Source organism: Myxine glutinosa, chromosome 12 (assembly GCF_964187855.1).
Source record: "Myxine glutinosa chromosome 12, kmMyxGlut1.1, whole genome shotgun sequence".
NCBI lineage: Eukaryota > Metazoa > Chordata > Myxini > Myxiniformes > Myxinidae > Myxine > Myxine glutinosa.
In genome coordinates, this window is record NC_136272.1 from 26,193,713 (window position 1) to 26,216,790 (window position 23,078).

A 23,078-nucleotide genomic window follows, 5' to 3' on the forward strand; every position below is an offset into this window, starting at 1 on the left:
ATACAAAGATGAACATATTCCATTTTGTGTTTATTTTTATTTTTTATTTTTTTTGTATACAAGATGGAGGCTCGTGTAAGAGATAACATCATTCACAAAAAAAAAAACTGACACACAAAACATACAATAAAGGGAGCGGGAGACAAGATGGGGAGAGAGAGGGAAGCACACAAGTACAACAGCAGAGAACAGGGACATCGGAAGATCTGTGGGAGGGAGAGGGCTTGGGGGGAGGCGGCATGGGAAGGCAGGGAGGGGGTGGGAGAGTTATAAAACACATGGACACTGCTAGAACTTCCAGGAAAGAAGTCGGTATTTCAAAAAAAGTGGATCTGGGGGTGAATTAACGGGGGTAGAAGAGATCAAGGTTTTGGACGGGGAAAAGATAAGAGATGGTGGTGAACAGCTGTTTTAAAGACCTGGAGGGAGGAGTGGGATTGAAGAGATTGAGGGAGTTTGTTCCAGAGGTGGGAGTAAAGAGGAATGAAGGAAAGCAGAGAGTCTTGATTTTGGCAGTTTAACCAGAAGAGGGTTGCTGGCAGATCTTGTGCGACCTGTAGGAATATTTGGGGGACAGAGCACAGATTGAGCTGGGGGAGCTAGGCCGGATAGGAGTTGGTAGAAGACATAAGCACCACCTACCTGCCTGCGGTGAGTGAGTGAAAGGCCCTCGGAGTTAGCTTCATTCCGGGAGATTCCAATGATCCTGAAAGCTTTGGTTTCAACAGCGTGAAGACGAGCTAGGTGTGAGGCAGGAGCACCAACCCAGAGGGGAGAACAGTATTCCATTGAGCTGCGGATGAAAGCCTTGTATGTGGTGAGAAGCTCAAGTGTGCCAAGGAGGAAGGACTTTGCATGACGGAGGATGCCCAGTCGGCGACTGGCTTTTGAGGCCAGCTTGGAAATGTCGTTTTCCCAGGAAAGATCATGGCAGATAGTGAGACCCAAAAGCTTGAGTGACAGAACACCTTGGAGAGGACTGTTCAGAAAGTAGATGGGAGGGTTGTCCAGTCGGTCTTTTCTGAGAGACATAGTGAGTGTGTGAGATTTGTCAGGATTGAAAGACAAGTTCCACTTGTTTCACCAGTCTGTGATTTTATCCAGGTCTGCAGAGAGTGAGGAGGCTGCAGACTGCCGATCTGAGGGATGAGGAGTGGAGCGGCAGAGAGTGGAGTCATCAGCAAAGTGATAGAGAGGATTTTCAAGAGAGTCAGAGAGATCATTGATGAAGACCAGAAAAAGCACAGGGCTCAGAACACTTCCTTGGGGAACTCCAGCCTGAACAGGAATGGGATATGAGAGAAATCCATTCAGGGCCACACGTTGACTACGACCAGAGAGGAAATCCGCAAGCCATGCGTGGAGATTTCCATGGATACCATATGAGGAGAGTTTGGTGAGCAGAGCGGGGTGCCAGACCGTATCGAAGGCATGTGATATGTCAAGGGAGACAGCTCTGATTTCCTCTTTGGCATTGAAGACTTCCAGTGTTCAATAGGTCAAAGGTTATATGCCGTTTGAAAATCATGTTGCAGAACATAAGTTGAGTCTAAACTCTAACGCATCCAATGTTGTCTCTCTTCTACTTAGCACTCTTTTTTTTCTCTTTCTTTTTTTCTCTCTCTCTCTCTCTCTCTCTCTCTCTCTCTCTCTCCCTCTCCCTCTCCCTCTCCCTCTCCCTCTCCCTCTCTCCCTCTCCCTCTCTTTCTCATATGTGACCTTTAATTTTTCATGTGACCATTAATCGAGAACAAATGCAATGGTGAGTTGACATCTCACATGGGTGGAGGTACAGTATAACCATTGACGCATTCGCGTTGAATTATATTTCCTAGTTATAGATTGTACAATATCTTGAAGGCAGTGTCATCATTCCGACAGTTTATAGTTGTGCCAAGAATAGAGCCCAGAATAGACTGCTCAAAGGTATGTGCGCTCCCTCTACACCAATCTTTTGGACTTGTCATTTTTGTAAGTCCATCTACTCAATTCCATGTTGTTGGTTGTCTCTTTATAGTTTATGGGGTATCAATCTGTATGGTACATTATAATGCTTTTTTCATTGTGTTTGTAATGCAGCTTTTTCTGGTTTTCAAGATAGTGTGGATTTGGCTGCGAGGGAAACCTTATATATTAAATAAGGCAATTCTGTATGTATGTGTGCATACATGTATGTATGTATGTATGTATGTATGTACACCTGAAAATCATAGAAAAAGACAGGGCTGGCCCGGTCTTCACCAAAGTTTGCATATGTGTTCGTAATACCAAGTGCCAGGTCGTAGGCACATGGAACACCCCCAACCATCACATACATTTTCATTCAGACATGTGCATGTCTGAAAATACTGTGGAATTTATCCACCCGGCCGAATTAGAATCTGCTATATTTGATACATAGCTTTATATATGTTAATTTTTTCTTTGTTTTGTCAATTTTTTTTATCTCAAAATTGCATTCTTGTATTTCTCTGTCGACATTTTTTTAAATATCTTTGTCAGGCATTTGAAGACATCTATATTGACCGGCGCAAGACAATTCGCACAGTACTTGAATATGCAGACAAGGTTTTCTCGTACATCTTCATCATTGAGATGTTGTTGAAGTGGGTGGCCTATGGATTTCAGACCTATTTCACCAACGCCTGGTGCTGGCTAGATTTCTTCATTGTTGATGTGAGTTGGGTTTCTCCCTGCTTGTTAGAGAAACTTCTAAAAACATATTTTGTTACTTTTGCAAATGGGATTATACAGTGCATTCAGAAAGTATTCAGATCCCTTCACTTTTTTCACATTTTGTTCTGTTGCAGCCTCATGCTGAAATCGTTTAAATTCATTTTTTTCCTCATCAATCTACACTCAATACCCCATAATGACACAGACAAAACAGGATTTTAGAAAGTATTGCAAATTTATTAAAAATAAAAACTGAAATATCACATTGACATAAGTATTCATACCCTTTGCTATGACACTTGAAATTTAGCTCAGGTGCCTCCCATTTCTCTTGATCATCTTTGAGTTGTTTCGACACCTTGATTGGAGTTGATCTGTGGTAAATTCAATTGATTGGACATGATTTGGAAAGGCACACACCTGTCTATATAAGGTCTCACAGCTGACAATGCATATCAGAGCAAAAACCAAGCCACGAGGTCGAAGAAACTGCCTGCAGAGCTCAGAGACAGGATTGTGTCGAGGCACAGATCTGGGGGAGCCTACAAAAAAACATTTCTGCTGCATTGAAGGTTCCCAAGAGCACAGTGGCCTCCATAATTCTTAAATGGAAGAAGTTTGGAACAACCAGGACTCTTCCTAGAGCTGGCCGCCCGGACAAACTGAGCAATCGGGGGAGAAGGGCCTTAGTAAAAGAGGTGACCAAGAAACCGATGGTCACTCTGGCTGAGCTCCAGAGATCCTGTGTGGAGATGTGAGAAACTTCCAGAAGGACAACCATCACTGCAACACTCCACCGATCTGGGCTTTATGGCAGAGCGGCCAGACAGAAGCCTCTCCTCAGTGAAAGACTAGAAGAAAAGAACAAGACGGTAGGCTTCACATCATGGAATGGCCAGCACAGTCTCCAGACTTGAACCCCATCGAGCAAGTTTGGGGTGAACTGGACAGAAGGGTGAAAGCAAAGCAACCTACAAGTGCAACACATTTGTGGGAACTTCTGCAACAGTGTTGGGAAGAACTTCCCGAACAATATTTGATTTCCATTGTAGAAAGAATGCCAAGAGTGTGTTCGGCGGTTATATCTGCAAAAGGTGGATACTTTGCTGAGTCAAAAATTTAAATTAAATTGGGTGGGTTAAACAAAATGATTCTATGATTTCTTTTTTATCTCCAAATGTTTATTTGTTCGATGCTTAATTTCAGAGTACATTGAGACATTAAACTGCGTAAATTTCAATAAAAACTGGAAAAATTGAGGTGTTCTAAAACTTTTGACCGGTCGTGTATATATATATATATATGTATATATATATATATGTGTATATATATATATATATACGTAAATGGAGCTTCTCATTAATCCGTCATTTATATTATGAGATGTACAAGGTTTTATATATATATGTGTGTGTGTGTGTGTGTGTGTGTGTGTGTGTGTGTGTGTGTGTGTGTGTGTGTGTGTGTACGTACAGTCACGTGAAAAGGTAAGTACACCCCATGTAAAGTTTTGACTTTTTCAACATATTTCAACATACAGCAACATACAGCAACATACATATTTCACACACTCCCACCCGCAACCTCCGCTCTGCTGGTACCAACCTCCTGACCCCCCCCATCCGGACCAAATTTAGATCCTGGGGGGACAGGGCCTTCTCCATCGCTGCTCCCACCCTCTGGAACTCGCTACCTCACACCATCAGAGACTCCTCCTCACTCACCACATTCAAAACATCACTCAAGACCCACCTGTTCAACACTGCATTCAACATTTAACCCACAGCATCTAACCCCTGACTATCTCCTCTCCTTCTCCCTCCTTTGTGCTTTGAATATTTCCCTATTGATTCTTCTTTTTTTGCAATTGTCTTTATGTTTTGCTATGCGTTATGTTTTGCACTCTGTCAAAGCGTCTTTGGGCTTCCTGAAAAGCGCTATATAAAATAAATGCATTATTATTATTATTATTATTACAGCTATTTGATCTTCATTTCAACAATATTGATAGATAACGGTGATATAACAAACATCATGAAACATTTACATTTTGTAGTCCATTGTATAATTTAAATAAACATAAATGCAAATTTCGCATGTGGAAAAAGTAAGTACACCCTTGGCTCTAATAGGTGGTATTGCCCCCTTTGGCAGAAACAACCTCAAGTAGGCGTTTCTTGAAACTGTCTACCAGTCTCTGACATCGACTGGGAGAAATTTTTGCCCACTCCTCCATGCGGAATTCTTTCAGCTGTGCGATGTTTGAGGGGTTTCTTGCATGCACAGCTTGTTTCAAATCCCCCACAACATCTCGATGGGATTTAGATCCGGGCTTTGACTTGGCCATTCCAGAACCCTCCATTTCTTTCTTTTCAGCCATTCCTTGGTGGATTTACTGGTATGTTTAGGGTCATTGCCATGTTGCAAGGTCCACCTTCGGTTGAGCTTCAACTTTCCGATTGAGCTTCAACCCAAACCATAATATTTCCACCACCGTGCTTTACAGTTGGTATCAGGTTCTTGTGGTCAAATGCTGTCTTTGGTTTTCGCCAAACATGTCTTCTGGTACTGTGGCCAAATAGCTCTACCTTTGACTCATCTGTCCAGAGCACATTGTCCAGAAGTGCTGGTCTTTGCCGAGGTGTTCATTGGCAAACTTTAGTCTTGCCCTGATGTTCTTTCTGGACAGCAAAGGTTTCCTCCTGGCACACCTCCCATGTAGATCAAATTTGTGCAGCCTCTTTCTAATGGTAGACTCGTGCACTTTGGCATCAACAGCGGCAAGAGCTACCTGTAGGTCCCGTGATGACATTCTGGGGTTCTTAGAGACTTCTTTCAGCATCTTGCGGTCTGGTCTCGGGCTGAACTTGCTGGGGCGGCCTGGCCTGAACAAGTTGGCAGTTGTTTGGAATCTTCTCCTCTTGTAGATGATCTTCCGGACAGTCGAATGATTGATTTCAAATTGTTTGGAGATCTTTTTAAATCCCTTCCCAGACTCGTAGGCATTGATAACCTTCTTTCTGAAGGCCTCAGAGAGCTCTTTTGATCTAGGCATGGTGACGCCGCACACTTCAACAACAAAGAGCAAACCAAACTAAATGTCTGAGGTTTAAATAAGAAAGGTTCCTCCAAGATCCTCTCTAACGATGTTCTAATCATTTGCACCTGAGCTGGTGCACCTGATTTTAATTTTAGGTATTTGAAGTAGTGATAAATGTGGGGGTGTACTTACTTTTTCCACATGTGAAATTTGCATTTATGTTTATTTAAATTATACAATGGATGACAAAATGTGAATGTTTCATGATATTTGTTATATGATATCACCTTTATCTTTCAATATTGTTGAAATGAAGATCAAATAGCTGTATGTTGAAATATGTTGAAAAAGTCAAAACTTTACATGGGGTGTACTTACTTTTTCACATGACTGTATATGTACATAATATGTATAATATATATGTATAAATAAGAATAATATATGTATAATAATATATAATAATATATAATATATCATAATATGTATATAGCACTTGCATTATGGGGCCGAGCATTGTCATGCTGCAGCAAAACACCGGTAGTGAGTAGTCCACGACGTTTTGATCTGATTGCTGGTTTCAGATGATTTTTAAGGAGGTCGCAGTATGATGCATTGGTGACTGTGGTCCCTCTGGGCATGTAATGCTCTACAAGTGGGTCTCGGCTCTCCCAGAAGAGTGTCAGCATCACTTTTCCAGCAGACGGCGGTGTGCGGAATTTTTTGGGCTTCGGTGTAGTTGAATGGCACCACTCTTTGCTTGCCATCTTCATTTCTGGCTGAAAGTAGTGGACCCAGCTTTCATCCCCAGTCACTACGCACTGTAAGAAAGCGTCTGCTTCTGTTTCGTAACGTCGCAGAAGTTCTTCATATGCGTCCTCTCGCCGTTCTTTCAGTTCGGGTGTGAGTTGTCTAGGCGCCCACCTTACAGACACTTTGCGGAACACCAGCACGTTGTGAATGATATAGTATGCTGAACTTTGGCTGATGTTCAATTCGGAGACCACTTCATCCAGCGTAATGCGACGGTTTTCCCTTAGCATGCGAGTGTCGGCTGTGTGAGGACGGCCCAAGCGAGCAGCATCTGCCACACTGGACACTCCACTTTTAAACTTCCTGTCCCAGTCGTACACCTGCTGCAGCGATAAACCTGCGTCACCATATTGCATCATCATTCTGCGATTGATTTCACTGGGATTCACTCCCTCACTTCCCAAGAAACGGAGGACAGAACGTTGCTCCTCCCCTGGTGCATGCTTCTAAGAGAGCCGCCATCTTGGAACTGCTCTACTGACGTCATACGCTCAACAGCCTCCTCCTCCGGGATCACCTTTGTGTCCCGGAGGTGCCCCCTATCTCGCCTACGCACCAGCAGGTAGTCAACGGTTGTCGTCGACCCACCTGACGTGTATGTAACAAGCTTATTATCCTCTTTCTGGAACTGAGTATTACAAATCAACAAATCAGCTCCATCAGCAAACTCCAAAATCCTTTCACCTTCTCCATTTCTCACACCATATCCGTAACCCCCATGAACTCCCTCAAAACCGTCCATACTCCTTCCCACATGTCCATTTAGGTCTCCTCCTACCACAAAAACTTCCTCATCTTTCACGTTTTCCATCAGCTTCTCTATAGCACACCAGAACTTGTCCTTCTCTTCATCGCTCCGACCAACCTGCGGAGCATATCCCGAGATGACGTTCACCAAGAGCTTTCCAATCATCATTTTCACCATCATCAACCTTTCACTCACTCTAGTAACACTCCCCACACTGTCTACAAACTCCTCAGAAAACAGGACACCAACACCATTCACGCCCTCCAGGCACCCTTGCCACACAAACTTGTATTTCTGTCCCTGCCTACCCTTCACCATTCTCACACCACTTCCCTTCCATCCCGTCTCCTGCACACAACATATGTCCACTCTTCTTCTGACCAATACTTCCACCACTTCTCCTGATCTCCCCGTCATTGTCCCTACATTCCACGTCCCAAACCTCAGAAAGCGATCTCCACGTCGGGCATCAGACGTTTCGTCATCATAAATGGAATGATTTCCACCCTTGCTTCGATCGGGTTCCCCACCTTGAGTTTTGACGAGAGGGAGTGGGGTCCCCCACGGGGTACTTCGGGGTGTACCCTGCCCATATGTAGTCGTAATTGTCATGGTTCTCTTTTTGAGGCAATGTTTTCATGGCCGGATGCCCTTCCTGACGCCAACCCCTTTAGTCGCCTCTTACGACACACAGGGATATGGTGTACCTATTCGAATGTATATACTTTCAGGTATATATATATATATATATATACTTTTTCTATTAGACAGTATATAGATTCGTCGGGTGTCACCAGCAGGTGAGTGGCAGTAATTTTGTTTTTATGTCATTACTCCGCGGACCGTAGCTTTCATTCTGTGGACCGGCAGCGGTCCCGTTAAGAATCTGTGATCTAAGCGACTATTAAAAGGATCATCAAATATCAAAAAGCTGGAGCCAATATGTGTCTTGGGCCTTGTGAGGGTAACAATGTGTATAACCATGAGGCCTCTGGTGTCAGCCTATGGGCCAGTGCAATTGGAATTATCTGAGGGATATAATCACAATGTATTATATGTGCACATAAGCAGTACGCATGTGTTTGCTTCATCAACGTAACCCGGGTTATTTTTTATTTTCGGGAGTGATCGAGGCAGCGGTCTGTTGTCTATACACCTCTCAAATAAAGGGATGTTTCAGAAGAACATATTACATGCTTGGAACAAGATCACCCATACGGTGGGTACTCTGCTAGTACTTTAAATGTTATTTGCTTTATTAATACATGTTCTATTTGCACAGTACAATTAAAAATTTTCTCTCCCTCTTCCAAACCTCTTTCATCCCTCCTCATTTTCAGGTTTCCATAATCAGCCTCATAGCCAATGCCTTGGGCTACTCTGACATAGGAGCCATTAAATCCCTCAGGACGCTGAGGGCATTGAGGCCTCTGCGCGCCCTGTCACGGTTTGAGGGGATGCGGGTAAGGGGCAGGCAGGGCACGTGGCACGCTGCATGGCACCGCTGTTAGCGGCCGGCATGCCCAAAAGGTCAACCATCCATCCCACGAAGCTACTGGCAGCAGCTCTGCGGTCTGTAAGCACCCACCGTTTCCTCCCTGGTGCTCGCCACCACTTTTCATCCCTGCTGTCTCCTCCAGCCAACATAGTCTCTCACTGTCTCCACAACCACATGTGCTTGGTGTCTCTCTTGCCCTTCCATCTGGTCATCCCATTCAGTATGCTTTTCCACTTTTTCCCCAAAATTTTACCTTTTGTTCTCAACCGCATTTCCGAAAACTTATCTCACGGGATATTCTTCCTCTGTAAAATCGAGGATCACAATGCTTTTTTAAAATACAGGTATGAAGGTTCATGAAGAGTAGAACGATTTGAAGTAGGGGCTGAGGGATCAATTTGGAAGTTCCGTTTACCCCAAACGGTATACAGAGGCAACCGCGATATACTGTATCTTCTGTAAGCACTTAGACAAATTACTTTTGCCTGGTTGTAGAATTCCAAGTGTGAGCACAGCTCAGTAATGATGCATATTCTAAGAAATATAAAACAATGATGCTTTTTCACATTTTATCAAACAAATCAATGATTACACAAGTAATTGTTAAGGAAAGGTGCACATATTATATACCAAAACATTCTTCATGAAACTACAAATCATGATACAATTGCCAGACGAAATTTTTTTTTTTTTTTTTTGTATACTGAATCGAGGCTCGTAAAGAGCTAACATTTATCTCACAAACAAATCAACCAGACAAACAAAACATATAAAAAGAGGGAGCGGAAGACAAGATGGGGAGAGATGGGGAAGCACACAAACACAACATCCGAGAGCAGGGAGATGCGTGGAAGGGAGAGGGCCCTGGGGGAGGAGGCGTGGGAAGGGGGGTGGAGGGGGAGGGAGAAGTACAAAACACAAGAACACCAAGGACTTCCAGGACAGAAGTTGGTATTTCAAAAAAGTGGAATTGGGGTGAAATTAGTGGGGGTAGAAAAGATCAAGGTTTTGGATGGGGGAAGATAAGAGATGGTGGTGAACAGCTGTTTTAAAGACCTGGAGGGTGGAGTGGGATTGAAGAGAGTGAGGGAGTTTGTTCCAGAGGTGGGAGAAAAGAGGAATGAAGGAGTGAAGGTGAGCAGAGAGTCTTGATTTTGGCAGTTTAACCATAAGAGGGTTGCAGGCAGATCTTGTGCGACCTGTAGGAATATTTGCGGGACAGAGCCCAGAGAGAGCTGGGGGGGCAAGGCCAGAGAGGAGTCGGTAGAAGACGGACTGCCAGACGGATCGGTAATGGCAGCTTTAAAGAAAAATTTTGGTTTAAGAAAAATCCCTCCACTTTCATATGCACTGAGTGATAATAATCACTGATATCTTCAGATATTGCTACGGGTGATGGGGCTGAGGACCAGAGTCCCAAACATCACTCCCAACTAAGTAAGTATGTTACAGGGTGACTAATGTCAGCGACCCTAGATCCTATCCCCAGCCCGCCGGGCCGAGGCCCACAAGCTGACCGAGCGGTTTTTGGAAGCTTGAACTTTTGGCTTGGTGCAAAGAGTTTAGACTGCCACCCTGGCGGCTCAGGGGAGCTTGCAACCCGATCGAAAAAATGTCAATCAAACAAAATGAAATACAATCAATTTACTTCAAAGAATGCAAAACGATACAATAAGCAAATCATATAAGTATGACGACGGAATTAATTAATGAATAATGACACTGAATCAATTAATTAACACAGGCCACATAATACATCCGATACAAAAGACCGGCACAACATCACACACACAGACCCTCTATCTAACGCAGGGAAAGGGAAGGGAAGCAAATTTAAAAAACAATATTCGCAGGGAATTGAAATAAAACGGTATATGAGGATCGGAATGGAATGGGGTTCAGGCCTGTTTGAAGAGCAGTTTCATCGACGCTCACCAGAGGCTCATCACACACCACTGCACATGCATTTTATTCCCAGCCTACTTCTCACAGTGACAACTGCAGAGTTCAGTGCACTTCCAACGTGCCTTTCTGCATGCGCACCTAGTGCCACATCCACTTTTAATCTTGCAGCTACATTTGACTAGTTCACTGTAGGCCTTGGAGACCACAGGTAATATGTTCCACACAGGAACCCATGAATTGCTGTCCTCATCGAGAGTACAGCCCCAACCTTCTGGAGTAGGGGCGTGTTGTTCAATCCGCTCACGAGTGCACCATATTCCTGCCTGATATGCAACTCGCTTTGTGTGCTGCAATAGTGCATCCCTGTGTTGGGGGAAGTCTCTCCATTGTCTTCCCTTTATGGCAAAACAGCTCCTTTCTAGCATCATCCACATGTTGCAGGTCACTGGTCTTATCATGCAGGATAACAGTGAAGCGTCCCAGCAGCTGGAAATGTTGAGCACCAACCTCTACTTCTGTGTAAGGATGACGTGCAATGTAGGTAAAGGCACATGTCACATCGTGATAGCGGTTCCAGGCCTCCCATGCTGACTTATTGCCTCTTCCAAAGATTGCAGATGTAGTATCGCATCCCGTGAAACTGTGAAAGATAGGGAGGGCCAGGGATTTCTCCCTACCCAGGTCTTCTTATATATCGTTGATGTGATGATATGTAAAGTTCTTGCCTGTACCAAAGGCAACCCAAATGCTCACATCTTGGCACAGGGTGATCAGGTGATGGAACTTGCCAATGAGAATCACCACTACATCCGTGTCAACAGTGCGCACCAGACAGTTGGTATAGCCATTCTGGAAATGCATCTGGATCAGCATCCTGTAAATGGATCAGCAGCCTGGTGTCCGCTTCGTCATGATCACATGGTGCATGGTGGGAAAATCCACAGTGGCAATCTTGTTGGAAAGGAATGCAAACAGTTCCTGTTTTTTGGCTGGGTCACTTAAGAAGTCGGCCCAGTTTCCTGGGAGCTTGGTCTTGCCCGCAACCTTTCTCCAAACACCCTTTCCTCACTTTTCTCTAGTGGATTATTTAATGCTGCTGGGGATGTATGTGTCCCATACTATATCAACTCTTTTGGAGTTTTCTAGTTGTTTTATGACGTGTGGAACAAAGACCCGATCGGCATACTCATCAAATATCACAATGTTGGTAGTGGGGAGCAAGTGCACCACAGCAGCTCCATCAAGAAGCTTCATGTCAATGAAATCAGGAGGATCATTGTGGATGTCTTTGGCCAGAATGTTCATCAGATCAGATTTCTTTCCTAAGCGCAATTTTCCTCAGCGTACTCATGTCACTAACCCTGTGCTGCATCACGATGTACAGGTGAGAGAACAGAACAACATCATCTTTGAGTAGGGAGATCTTTCCCACTTGTTTGGTCTTGGCTTTTGGCCGTGGACAACTGAAGAGAGGAAGGGCATTCTTCTTAATCGGCTCATGAATGGAGGATGTGCGATCAATAATAACTTCTTTGCAATATTTGGCATACTGATCCTTTCTTGGACTATGTACTGTTCCCACCGTGTTCACCACAGATTCATCCAAAACATTCCGTATGTCTAGTGCCAGTAACTCGACATCACTGTCATCAAGGAAAGGGTTTCCCAGGTCTTTGATGACCTGAACCAGACTCGCAGCCTGCTCCTTGAAACTTCTCTGTGTGGAAAATCCCTCTTCTAGTGTAGGTCGTTGTGTTATTTAGTGAACGGTTCATATAGAATCTGGAAACTTGTGATTTTTTACTTTCTATGATCACACTGAACACAAAACAACCTGTTTCCAATTTTTTCATTTATGTCCAGTGGCAAAATTCAAGATGGCCGCCAGCATATACCGAAAAAGCAATAAATCGTTATATTTGAACCAACGTATTCAATATATGCACAATGATAAGCTTATTATGGACATGCTTTTGATTACAATATATTTGTATCTACATATGGTTGTATGAAATAGACTGTCTTCAATGTTTTCATTCATATCCATTGACAACATCCAAGATGGCGTCCACCAAATTTCGAAAAAATACGATATTTTTATATCTGAACCATTTATTTACGTACATGTATAATGATAAGCTAAGGACATTTTTGTGATTACAATATATTCTTTTCTACCAAGTATGTTACTTCTTTAAGAAGTTTTCAATGTTTTCATTAATGTCGTAGAATAAGTCCAAGATGGTGGCCACCATATACAGAAAAATCAAACCATTTATCAACATACTTGTGTTATGGAAATTTACCTAGGCATGTTATGCATCTAACAATCATGGGGAAAACAAAATGGTGTTCATACACATATCAAATTGGATGCTCAATTATACATGTATCCGGATGCTAGTTATCTGCCACGTTATTAGTCATCACTGTCGCTGTCATCATCATCATCACTCTCTGCCTCCTCATTTGCAACATTAGTGCATGATCCTTCAGCACCTTCACACTTGCAAAGCTCTGTGCATGACAGATTTATTGGTCTTGCAAGAACACCGTCCACTGCATTTGCTGGCAATACATGAACACTTCACGAGGCCGACGACAGCCTCTGGTACCGGTGGAACTTTCGACGTCACAGGAACACAACGTCCGTCATCTAGTTGTTTCCATCCCAACGATACTGGATCTAGAAGACTTGGAACAGCTACTGTGTCCTGCACCCAAATGTTAGCTTGGAAGTGTGCTCACAGAATGTGTTCAGTTATGGATCCTTGAGTTGGAGGTAGTTTCTCTACACCCTGGTTGCCCTTGAGTTGCTTGAACATATGCCACCGGAGTGCTTTAGCTGATTCATAACCAGGTTTGAAAAGCTGACACACGAACTTTTCACAACCAGCCAACACCTCCGGAGATGGATACACACCAACACCAAGCCCAGCTAGTGCATGGATTACGTCATCACTAGCCTTCATGAAGGATTTGAAGCAAGTAGGCTTTCCCTTTCCCTGGATGTGGCCAGTGGTATCACATCCAGTGCGCGCGTGGAATCCTGGCAAAGCTGCTGCACGTTCTGCGCCAATGGCCATGTAGATAGGTTTGAGTTTAATCTTCCGTCGTCGATCACCAGAGCCCATGATGATGAGACTCTCTGTGTTGAGGTCTGGGACCCTGCGCAGAGCGAGCACCAACACATCTGTGTCAGAGGAGTATATATGTGGTGTATTACCCAAACTACTCACTGCTACTGCATACATGACCAGTAACGTGTCGGCTTCCTCCTGTGTACTTGTGATGTTCACCATGTTTGATTGGGAAGACATAACACCTTTGTGTGTGCGGGTAGTGATCGGCAGTTTGCACAGCTGGACAGATTTTTGTGCAAGGTATAGCACGAGGTTGGCTTTGGTTTCCTTGGTTCCTAGGAATACCTTAAAGTCTTTGATAGGTGTGGAATCTTCTATTTTGTATCCCTTGTCTTGTGCTCTTCCTGCTGTTCGGAGCTGTCTCGTTCTGTCCTTCATGGAGTTTGTAACAGTGTAGTTATCGAATAATAAGTATATGTCACTGTAGCCTTGCGACTTGTTGTCAACACTTCGAATGAAACAGCCTGACAGGTCTCGGCAACACTTTATACCATCCTTCCGAACAACCATCTCCTGCACGAGAGCCATGCCATCTATTACGATGCTGGTCAAGACATGTGCTGATTGACGTGGGATGATCGGCTCTTCTATGGATTCTTCAGAAGTATCTGTCCCCGAAACCACTCCTTCCAGTTCATGGATGAGGGTGGACTTGCTTGTAGTAGGTAGCAGAGAACCATCGGGCCTCATTAGGCTTGCATTGTAATGGGCAAATTCATGTGTTCCCACAATGTCCTGCAGGTCCAGTTCTCTTGAGGACTTTGCAACGAGCAGCAAGCGAACGAACAGGGAGTTAGTTGCTTTCAAGCTGACTACTTCGGAGGATGCCTTCAGACTGATACTTTTGCATCCATCTTTCCAAGTCAGATACTTGAGCTTCGACATTTTGTCCCACATGTTCTTGTCTCCATTGACCCTCTCATCAACATATGTTGCAAGTGCCGTGTGTCCGCGTACCTCTATGTCCAAAACGCCACGCTGCACTGCCGTTGGCATTATCCGCTTGGTGACGAAGTTGACCAACTTCATTTCAGATCCATCATCATGTTCTGGTGCATTGAAGGGGTTTGCACTGCCTATGACATCCTTGAGTTGTCTCACAGCCTTTTCCTGTCGTGCAGTTTTAGATGCTGAGTGTTGGTGGTGCTTCTTTGGGATAGAATCTGATATGTTTAGCATACGCTCGGTTTCTCCAGCCAGCCTTGCCAGTTCTGGGGAGCCGAGGCAGTATTTGAGCAGACCCTGGGGATCGGTGGTTAAGCCAGAAATGGCACCTTCACCTTTGTGGATCTTGTTCACATGTTCCTGTGCGTGATCAGGTCCAATGGATGTGAATGCAACAGGGTTCGTACTGACGACAAAGTCACCACTCTTGAGCTCTTGCCATATCGAGGGATGGCTGCTTTCCAGGTGATACATGTGTGCGATGTAGTCGGGAATGTTCTGTGCATAGTCATGCCTGTTATATGCGAAAAAGTAGATGCACATCTTTTCCAATGAGGCAAGGTACAAGAGCCAGTTATGGTCGTGGGTACCTCGCATGAAGTGGAGTAGGTTGTTGACCTGTCTCATATACATACGAGACCACTTGTACATCGGGTACTTCTCGTTCTCGTGGTCGAATGCTTCTAGCGTTTCCACCAGCTTCAGATCGGATGCCAAGTTCACCAATTCACGATGAGCTTGAGCTATATCCAGACCATTTTGACATGCTGTTCTCACATCTTCTATTGCAGACGTCAGTTTGTTGAGTAGCACTGGATGTTGCTCGCAGAATGCCTCGATCCACAAATCAAATAGAACTTGCAGAGTGATCACTGATCTGGTGAGCATCCAAGGCTCTGTTGTGGTGCTTTCCATTCAGTATCTGTACTACATTTACGCTACTGTACAGGCCGGCTTCAATCCATGCTTCATCTAGACCGCTGCTCTCAAGAGTCGCTCCAAGACACCGTAAGGCACAGAGAACTACATGGAAAGGACCGGGACTTGGGATTATGTTGGCTTGGAACTGTAGATCCAGGAAGCTCAGTTTTCTAACTCTTTTATACAAGTCCATATCTAGCCACACAAGTATTGGCTCATTGTCCTGATTGTCTCGGGCCATCAGTTTGTTGAGATTAGAGAGCTGAGTCAGGGCTGTGGTAAGGGTCGTCCACTCATGGGCTGGTGCATTTATGAGGGGCAGTGCATGCACTTTGTCCAGTTTGATAGATTCAGTGTTGGATGCTGACGTACGCAGAAGTGAATTATATGCTGTCCAGACAGGAACAGGTTGGTGTCGCACATGAATCACTTCACCATCTCGAGAGCTGTCGTGTGGTTCAGCTAGCTCAATAACTGGATTGGCATGATTGCGATGGTAATGGCGTACCAACAGCCATGATAGGTCATCAAATGCAGGTCCTCTGAGCTGTTCCTCATTCATCCCCAGTTTGAAGTTCGGATAAGAAGGACTCGTGGGAGGTTTAGGAGTACCTGTTATGTTGCTCGGAATCAGTGGGACGACAGTCATGGGGACATCCTTCAACGATCTTGCCGATTTGTTGTGTGTGGGGGTTGCATACTCTGTGACCACCTCCACGGTTTCATCCATGCTGGGTTCCCGTTGATACACAGCCATTGCCGTTGCATGGAAAGAATTCCTGCCATCAGAGGTATCAACCTTGGCATCAACGTTGTCAATTGAGAATCGCAATCTTCGTTTTTTGTGAAGCCCTGGTGGTAAATAGTTTCCATCGTTCTTCTCCATGTTCATCTGTACCCCTTCCGAAATTTGAGCGACACACTGCTTTACGCGTCGGTATGGAACTCCCAAACCGGCTTGTGAAACTAGATTTGACAGTTTCTGGCTTCGCCATTTGTGGTCACAATACAGTGAGATGCCGAGTGTGATAGGAGTTTCAATTGTCGATCGAAACACAGCCACTGGTGATTTTGGGTCATACAGGAGTTGCCGATTAGATTTGTGGGCTTGTACTATTTGCTGAGAGACGATTGACGCAGATCTATTAAACTCTTGTGCACGAGCTTCAGTTTTAACTGTAGTTGTACCTTTCATGATCCAAAGCACCATGCTGTGGAGCTCCTGTGGCACTACGCAATGCTCACTATTTTCGAGTGTTCCGGTGAAAACCCACGGGTCTTTCTTTGTTTCCTGGATCAATTTACGTAGGACTCTGCTTGCTTCAAATAACTTCTTCATGTCATCGTATGTGTTGTTCTTGACAGCTTCATCAACTGCAGCATTTTGTGCAGCTTTGGAATGTATCAGTGTAGGCTTCTTCGGTAATGGTGTGAACTGAACGAGATTAACATTTTCCTCGATATTTTGTCGTAGCCACCTCCGCTCGGACTTGGCGTTAGAAAACTTCGAGACATACTGGATGTTGTATTGTTCCATCTTCGATAAGTATAGCTTTTCTGCTTCGTCCATTGGAATAAATTCTCCCTCGTTGATGCGATCTTGTATTTCGGCAAAGAATTCAATTTCAGCCGTGATGTGGTGTACTGTCGGCCCACTGGCATCTGTGTTGCAGCGGTCAGCTGTCTTAGGGCATGATCCACTGTCTGCAGCATTTCCCTGCTTTAGAAACTGCCACTGTTCGGTGATGCACTTCTTGTGGTAGACAATATCACGTGACAGCGCATCATTGTCAGATAGGACAGTGGCATAGTTAACCTTCCATTCTTGGTTGTTGGAGTGGTGTACTATGTCCTTTATCTGCTTTCCAATATTTGCTGATTGACATTCGTGCAAGGGACCTTGTATTTTACCTTGACAGAAGAAACATTCTGTTTTGTCATATGCAGTTAACTGTGATCGGGTGTACTTTTTTGACACTGGCTCTTCGTCCGTAGCACTAAGTGTTGATGAAGCAGTTGGTCTCCCCACGGTTCGGCTACTAAGGAGAGTAACATCGGATGTTGCACACGCTCGGTTGTAGCGCTTTTCATCACGTATTATATGTTCTTTATTTGTGCTCATAGCATAGCACGTTCTGTGCCACACAACATGTTTGTCACATAAATCTTGTGCTGTCAATTGTCCAATTTTTTCGTTGAGTGCAATAAAGTCAGTGTTTCCAAACTGCGCTCTCAAACGAACCGCTGTTAGAAATTTGTCATACGTTGATTGCTTTTGGGACTGTGGGGGTTCCTTTAATTGTTCTTCTTTTGAAGTTTGACATTTGATGCACAGCTTGAAATTTAGTTCGGTACGTGCCCTTTTCTCCAGAGGTTCCGCTTCGGATGCCATTATTTACCTGCAAGTAGAAAATAAAATACTTGTTTAGAAATGGACACTTCATAAGCTGGTCAACTCTGATTTCATGGCAGATTGCACCCATGCATCCATTCCTGTGGTTACATTATTATGGCTCATGCCATGCAGTCTTCCATAGAACGATCAGGACAGATTTATTTTGCTGAAAAACAAATATACATAATCATTATTATAACCCAAATATTTGTGTACCGTTCATTGGGTATTTATATGGGTGTGCCATGCCATATGGCGCCAATTATACCTCATATTGGATGATTATTCACTTTATGCTTTGTGTTATTGATGATATAAGTACTTCAATGAATTCAGTGACCAAAAAAACCTATAAAACGATATACTGGACAACTATATCCATTACAAATGTCCAAAATAGTTGGCGATTAAGCGATTATCGTGTTAAATGGCCGCCATCTTGGATTTAGTGCGTATCCATGCTGGAAAAAATTGTAAACAGGTGGTTTTGAGTCCTATGTGATCTAAAGAAGTCAATAAGTACCAGTTTCAAGATTCTATATGAAAGTTTCACTCCCCTGTTAATTGCAACATAACCGCATACACTATTCATGATGATAACCACAATCTGAGTCTTTATCTTTTGGGAGGTCGTCCTCTTAAAACTCCTTCAGTAACCCTGCTTGTTCAGGCCCTGACACCATCCATTTCCTGAATGCTGAAGGATTTTCAGTCAGACCAACTGCACCCCCAGAACCCTTGACCGCTTCATTATTTTGTTCATGGGATGGTCGAGAATCTGTTGGTGGTTTTGTGGATGACAAAGTGACTGCTTCTCAAACTCTTTGAGAATGGGTGCTAGAAGACTCTCCATGTCTCGGATGTGTATTGGAATCCACCGTGCATAATTGTGGTGGTTTAGAGCGAAGAACCATGGAACCAAGGCCTTGAGGCTTTCAATATACAGAGGAAAATTCCCCTCACGGTGTGATCTGATGAAAATGAGTCCCAGGAGTTCCATGTTGAGAACTGTGTTCCAATACTGGAATGTTGGACTCTTCTGTACCATTTCCTGCCTTCACGCCTCCTTGGCTTCATCACTGTGTGTTCCCTCAGTGTGCAGAAAAGCATCCTCCTGGAGCTTTGCCAGTGCCAAAGCAGTCACCTGGTGAGTGTGCCTTGTTCTGGTCAGATGTGAGGCCTTCAGAAACGAGTCGGCGGTGCCTGATGATGCAATGGCAGCTGGTGTCAGTGCATTGGTCCATCCGGATCCCTCCAAGTAGTCACCATACGTTTTGCACATCGCCATCTCTATGTGCACTGTGCAGGCCACCAACCATTGCTATGAACTTATCCTCTCCGTGTGTGTCAGGCCAGTTCTACTGAGTGAACTTGTCAAGAGCATAGAGTGGTGCATCAAAGGCTATAACTGGTATCTGTCCAGGATTGAGAAATTCGGTAGCCCAATGCAGCACATTAATTCCATGCTTGATCATAACTGCAGTAGCTGCCTTCTCATAGAAAAGGGGCAAGAGCTGTGTAAGGGTGGTGTGCTGATCTGCTGATGCATCTTTCTTGGAGGCACGGAATGCTGACCAGGTAATAGTGTCACCTTTTTCAACTTCATCTTTCTCCATCTGTTGTCTAGCATGCTCCAGCCAGCTCTTCTCCTTCAATTGTGCGCTTACCAGTTGTCCGTCTTTTGGTGCTGATGCATTTGACAGTTGTGGGACTGACACTTTTGCTGTCTTTAAAGCCACAGCTGGCACTGTGATGAAGCTGTCTGGCAACTGGTGATTCTTCTTGGTATCAGCCAAAGGCAGTCTGATGTCATTCTGCTTCTCTTCCAAGTTAGACGAAGTGGGAAACTGAAACAGAATGATGACTGTGCCATGAAATGACCCCTTAGCAGTTGTACTTGAAGGATTGTGATCCAAGTTGTCAAGTGCACCAACAGTAAACAGTCCACATCGCAGCTGAGCAGGAACCATAGCCCCTTTGTCCTGAAAGTTCTCACAGACAGCAGTCGCAAGCTGGCTCTCAAGCTGAAGAACTCTGTCATAGCTTACACTGAGACCCAAGTCATATAGCTGTGTGATGATCTTTTTCGACCTGGTCTCTGTGTGAATCTTCATTCTGATGTACAGCAGCAATGGTGGTTCCCTATCCAAAGATACTGACACTTAGCAGAAGTCAACGCATGTTTCTTGAAGTTGAAGAGAATGGTCTGAGAGACTGTGAGGTTTGCCTGCGAGTCTGTGGAATCTTGGACTTTCGGGTCAGCACCATTCAACAGCAGAGACACAAGGGTCTTAAGAGTAGATGGCACTGATCCTTGTTGACAACCAAAATGAAATTTGGCATCAAAGTGGAAACCTTTGTCGCTGACAATATCTTTGTGCACTATCTTGGCAGCCTTAGCCTGCAGTAGTGCATCACCTTCATAATCACATGTCATGGCTAGCTTTAGCATTTGCTGCATGGCATGTTCAAATACCAGAATCTTATTATTTTTTTTTTCATTTTGTATACAAGATCGAGGCTCGTGAAAGAGCTAACATTTTAAAAACCAAAAAAAAACCAAATGGGCACATATAACATATAATAAGGGGAGCAGTAGACAAGATGGGGAGAGAGGGGGAAGCACACAAGCACAACATTTGAGCGCAGGGACATCGGGAGATCTGTAGGAGGGAGAGGGCTTGAGGGGAGGAGGCGTGGGAAGGCGGGGTGGGAGAAGTATAAAACACGTGGACACTGCAAGGACTTCCAGGAAAGAAGTTGGTATTTCAAAAAAGTGGATCTGGGGTGAATTAATGGGGGTAGAAAAGATCAAGGTTTTGGATGGGCGAAGATAAGAGATGGTGGTGAACAGCTGTTTTAAAGACCTGGAGGGAGGAGTGGGATTGAAGAGAGTGAGGGAGTTTGTTCCAGAGGCGGGAGAAAAGAGGAATGAAAGAGTGAAGGTGAGCAGAGAGTCTTGATTTTGGCAATTTCACTAGAAGAGGGTTGCTGGCAGATCTTGGGCGACCTGCTGGAATATTTGGGGGACAGACATTAGAGTTGGGGGGCGGGGGGGGCTAGGCCGGAAAGGAGTCGGTAGAAGACAGAAAGACCGCCTACCTGCCTGCGGTGAGTGAGTGAAAGGCCCTCGCAATCAGCTTCATCGCGGGAGATTCCAATGATTCTGAAAGCTTTGGTTTCAACAGCGTGAAGCCGAGCTAGGTGTGAGGCAGGAGCACCAGCCCAGAGGGGAGAGCAGTATTCCATTGAGCTGTGGATGAAAGCCTTGAATGTGGTGAGGAGCTCAAAGTGTGCCAAGGAAGGACTTCGCACAATGGAGGATGCCCAGTCGGTGACTGGCTTTGGAGGGCAGCTTGGAAATGTGGCTTTCCCAGGAAACGTCATGGCAGATAGTGAGACCCAAAAGCTTGAGTGACAGAACTTCTTGGAGAGGATTGTTGAGAAAGTAGATGGGAGGGTTGTCCAGTCGGTCTTTTCGGAGAGACATAGTGAGAGTGTGAGGTTTGTCAGGATTGAAAGACATGATCCACTTGTTTGACCAGTCTGTGATTTTGTCCAGGTCTGCAGAGAGTGAGGAGGCTGCATCTTCTTGCCATCACTTTGCTCTTGTGCTCATGGGAAGTATGCTGGAACTTTCTCCTTGAATCGGGTTCTGTTAGTCTCCTTATCAACACCAAGGTATCGTACGCGGTTTTCATACAGCTGATGCAAGACCGAAAATTTGAAGTAGAAGGTCCGTCCCATCTTGCACACAGTTTTCTACATGAGTAAAGAGCTCCACAAGTGCTCTTGCCTTTATCTTCTTTTCCTCAGAAGAGTCTCCCAATTCTGCTCATTTTGCCGCATCAGTGATCTGTAGCGATTCCGTAGTTCTGTTAAGCACTGCAGATGATATTTAGCCTCGAGTGCTATGAGATCACCACCTTTTATTCTTGCCATTAACTTTGTTTCCTGCAGCAGGTAGCCATCTGTTTTATGGTCTCATCAGCTCCAAGTGTTCTAAATTCATGTCGGTGTCCATCCTCTCGATGACAAACCAGACAGACCATTTTGTCAATCGACTGGCACCGAGGCCATTTAACTCCAGAAGTGCTGCTCTCTGCAGCGTCATCCTTGTCACACTTTTTGGTAGCTCTCTCCAACTTCTCTTTGCTGAACTTGACATAACAAGATTTGTGCCATGCACCCCGGTTTTTGACCAGTTCACCTACAGTCATGTCTTCTCCAAAGTTGAGCACCACTAGCAATGTGCCCAGGGCTCTGAAAGAATTAACGTTATTCAGGAAGGAGCTGTATGGTTCTGACTTGTCCCCACTTCTTTGTGCATTGAGTGGGCAATGCAGAAGCTCTGTAGTCTTTTCTTGACAGATCAAGCACATGTTCCAATCCATCATGCTAGTCAATCTGAAAATAAATGAAATTATGAATTTCTTATGAAATGATCATCCGATAAAACATGTCACTTAACTTCTCCATCTGTTTTACTTCTTTTTCTTTCCTCTATGTTGATGGAACTGTTCTGCCTGAAAAAAACAAAACTGAAAATAACCAAGCCTTGTTTTCTTTTGGACCAAATAACCAATCTGACAATATCCTAAATGGTATAGTTGTATTCCTTGACCCTGAAAATGTATGTTTAGACACCAAGATTATAATCCTAAGTGGCTTAGAAGCTGAGATATTGATAGATATAAGTTTTTACATGGCGGCCATTTTGAAAATCCAAGATGGCCGCCATAATGTATTCGGAGGAAGTGGTTCCGACCAAAAATGGAAAGCTAAAGCTATGGGTAGCATGTGGGGAAAATTTAGCGCTTTTGTCCAGAACGTCCACATCCATTTGCTAAGCTGCCTGACTAATGTGGCTACAAAGGATGATGATCACATGTGCTGAAAGTTGAGGAAGCTATAATGTGGTTTTTTTGGGAAGGGGTGGGTGTGGTGGGGTCAATGGCCTGGAAGTGTGCAAATTCATCAAATAATCAGTGATAATA

General features: G+C 44.4%; 1 protein-coding gene across 1 annotated transcript in view; it reads left to right on the forward strand.

The window, feature by feature from the left end:
• Nucleotides 1–23,078, forward strand: part of LOC137438074 (sodium channel protein type 1 subunit alpha-like) — a 259,043-nt gene that overhangs the window by 205,690 nt on the left and 30,275 nt on the right. Inside the window, 2 exon segments of the mRNA XM_078766607.1 lie at nucleotides 2,503–2,676; nucleotides 8,615–8,737. Coding sequence (XP_078622733.1) covers nucleotides 2,503–2,676; nucleotides 8,615–8,737 — 297 coding nt within the window.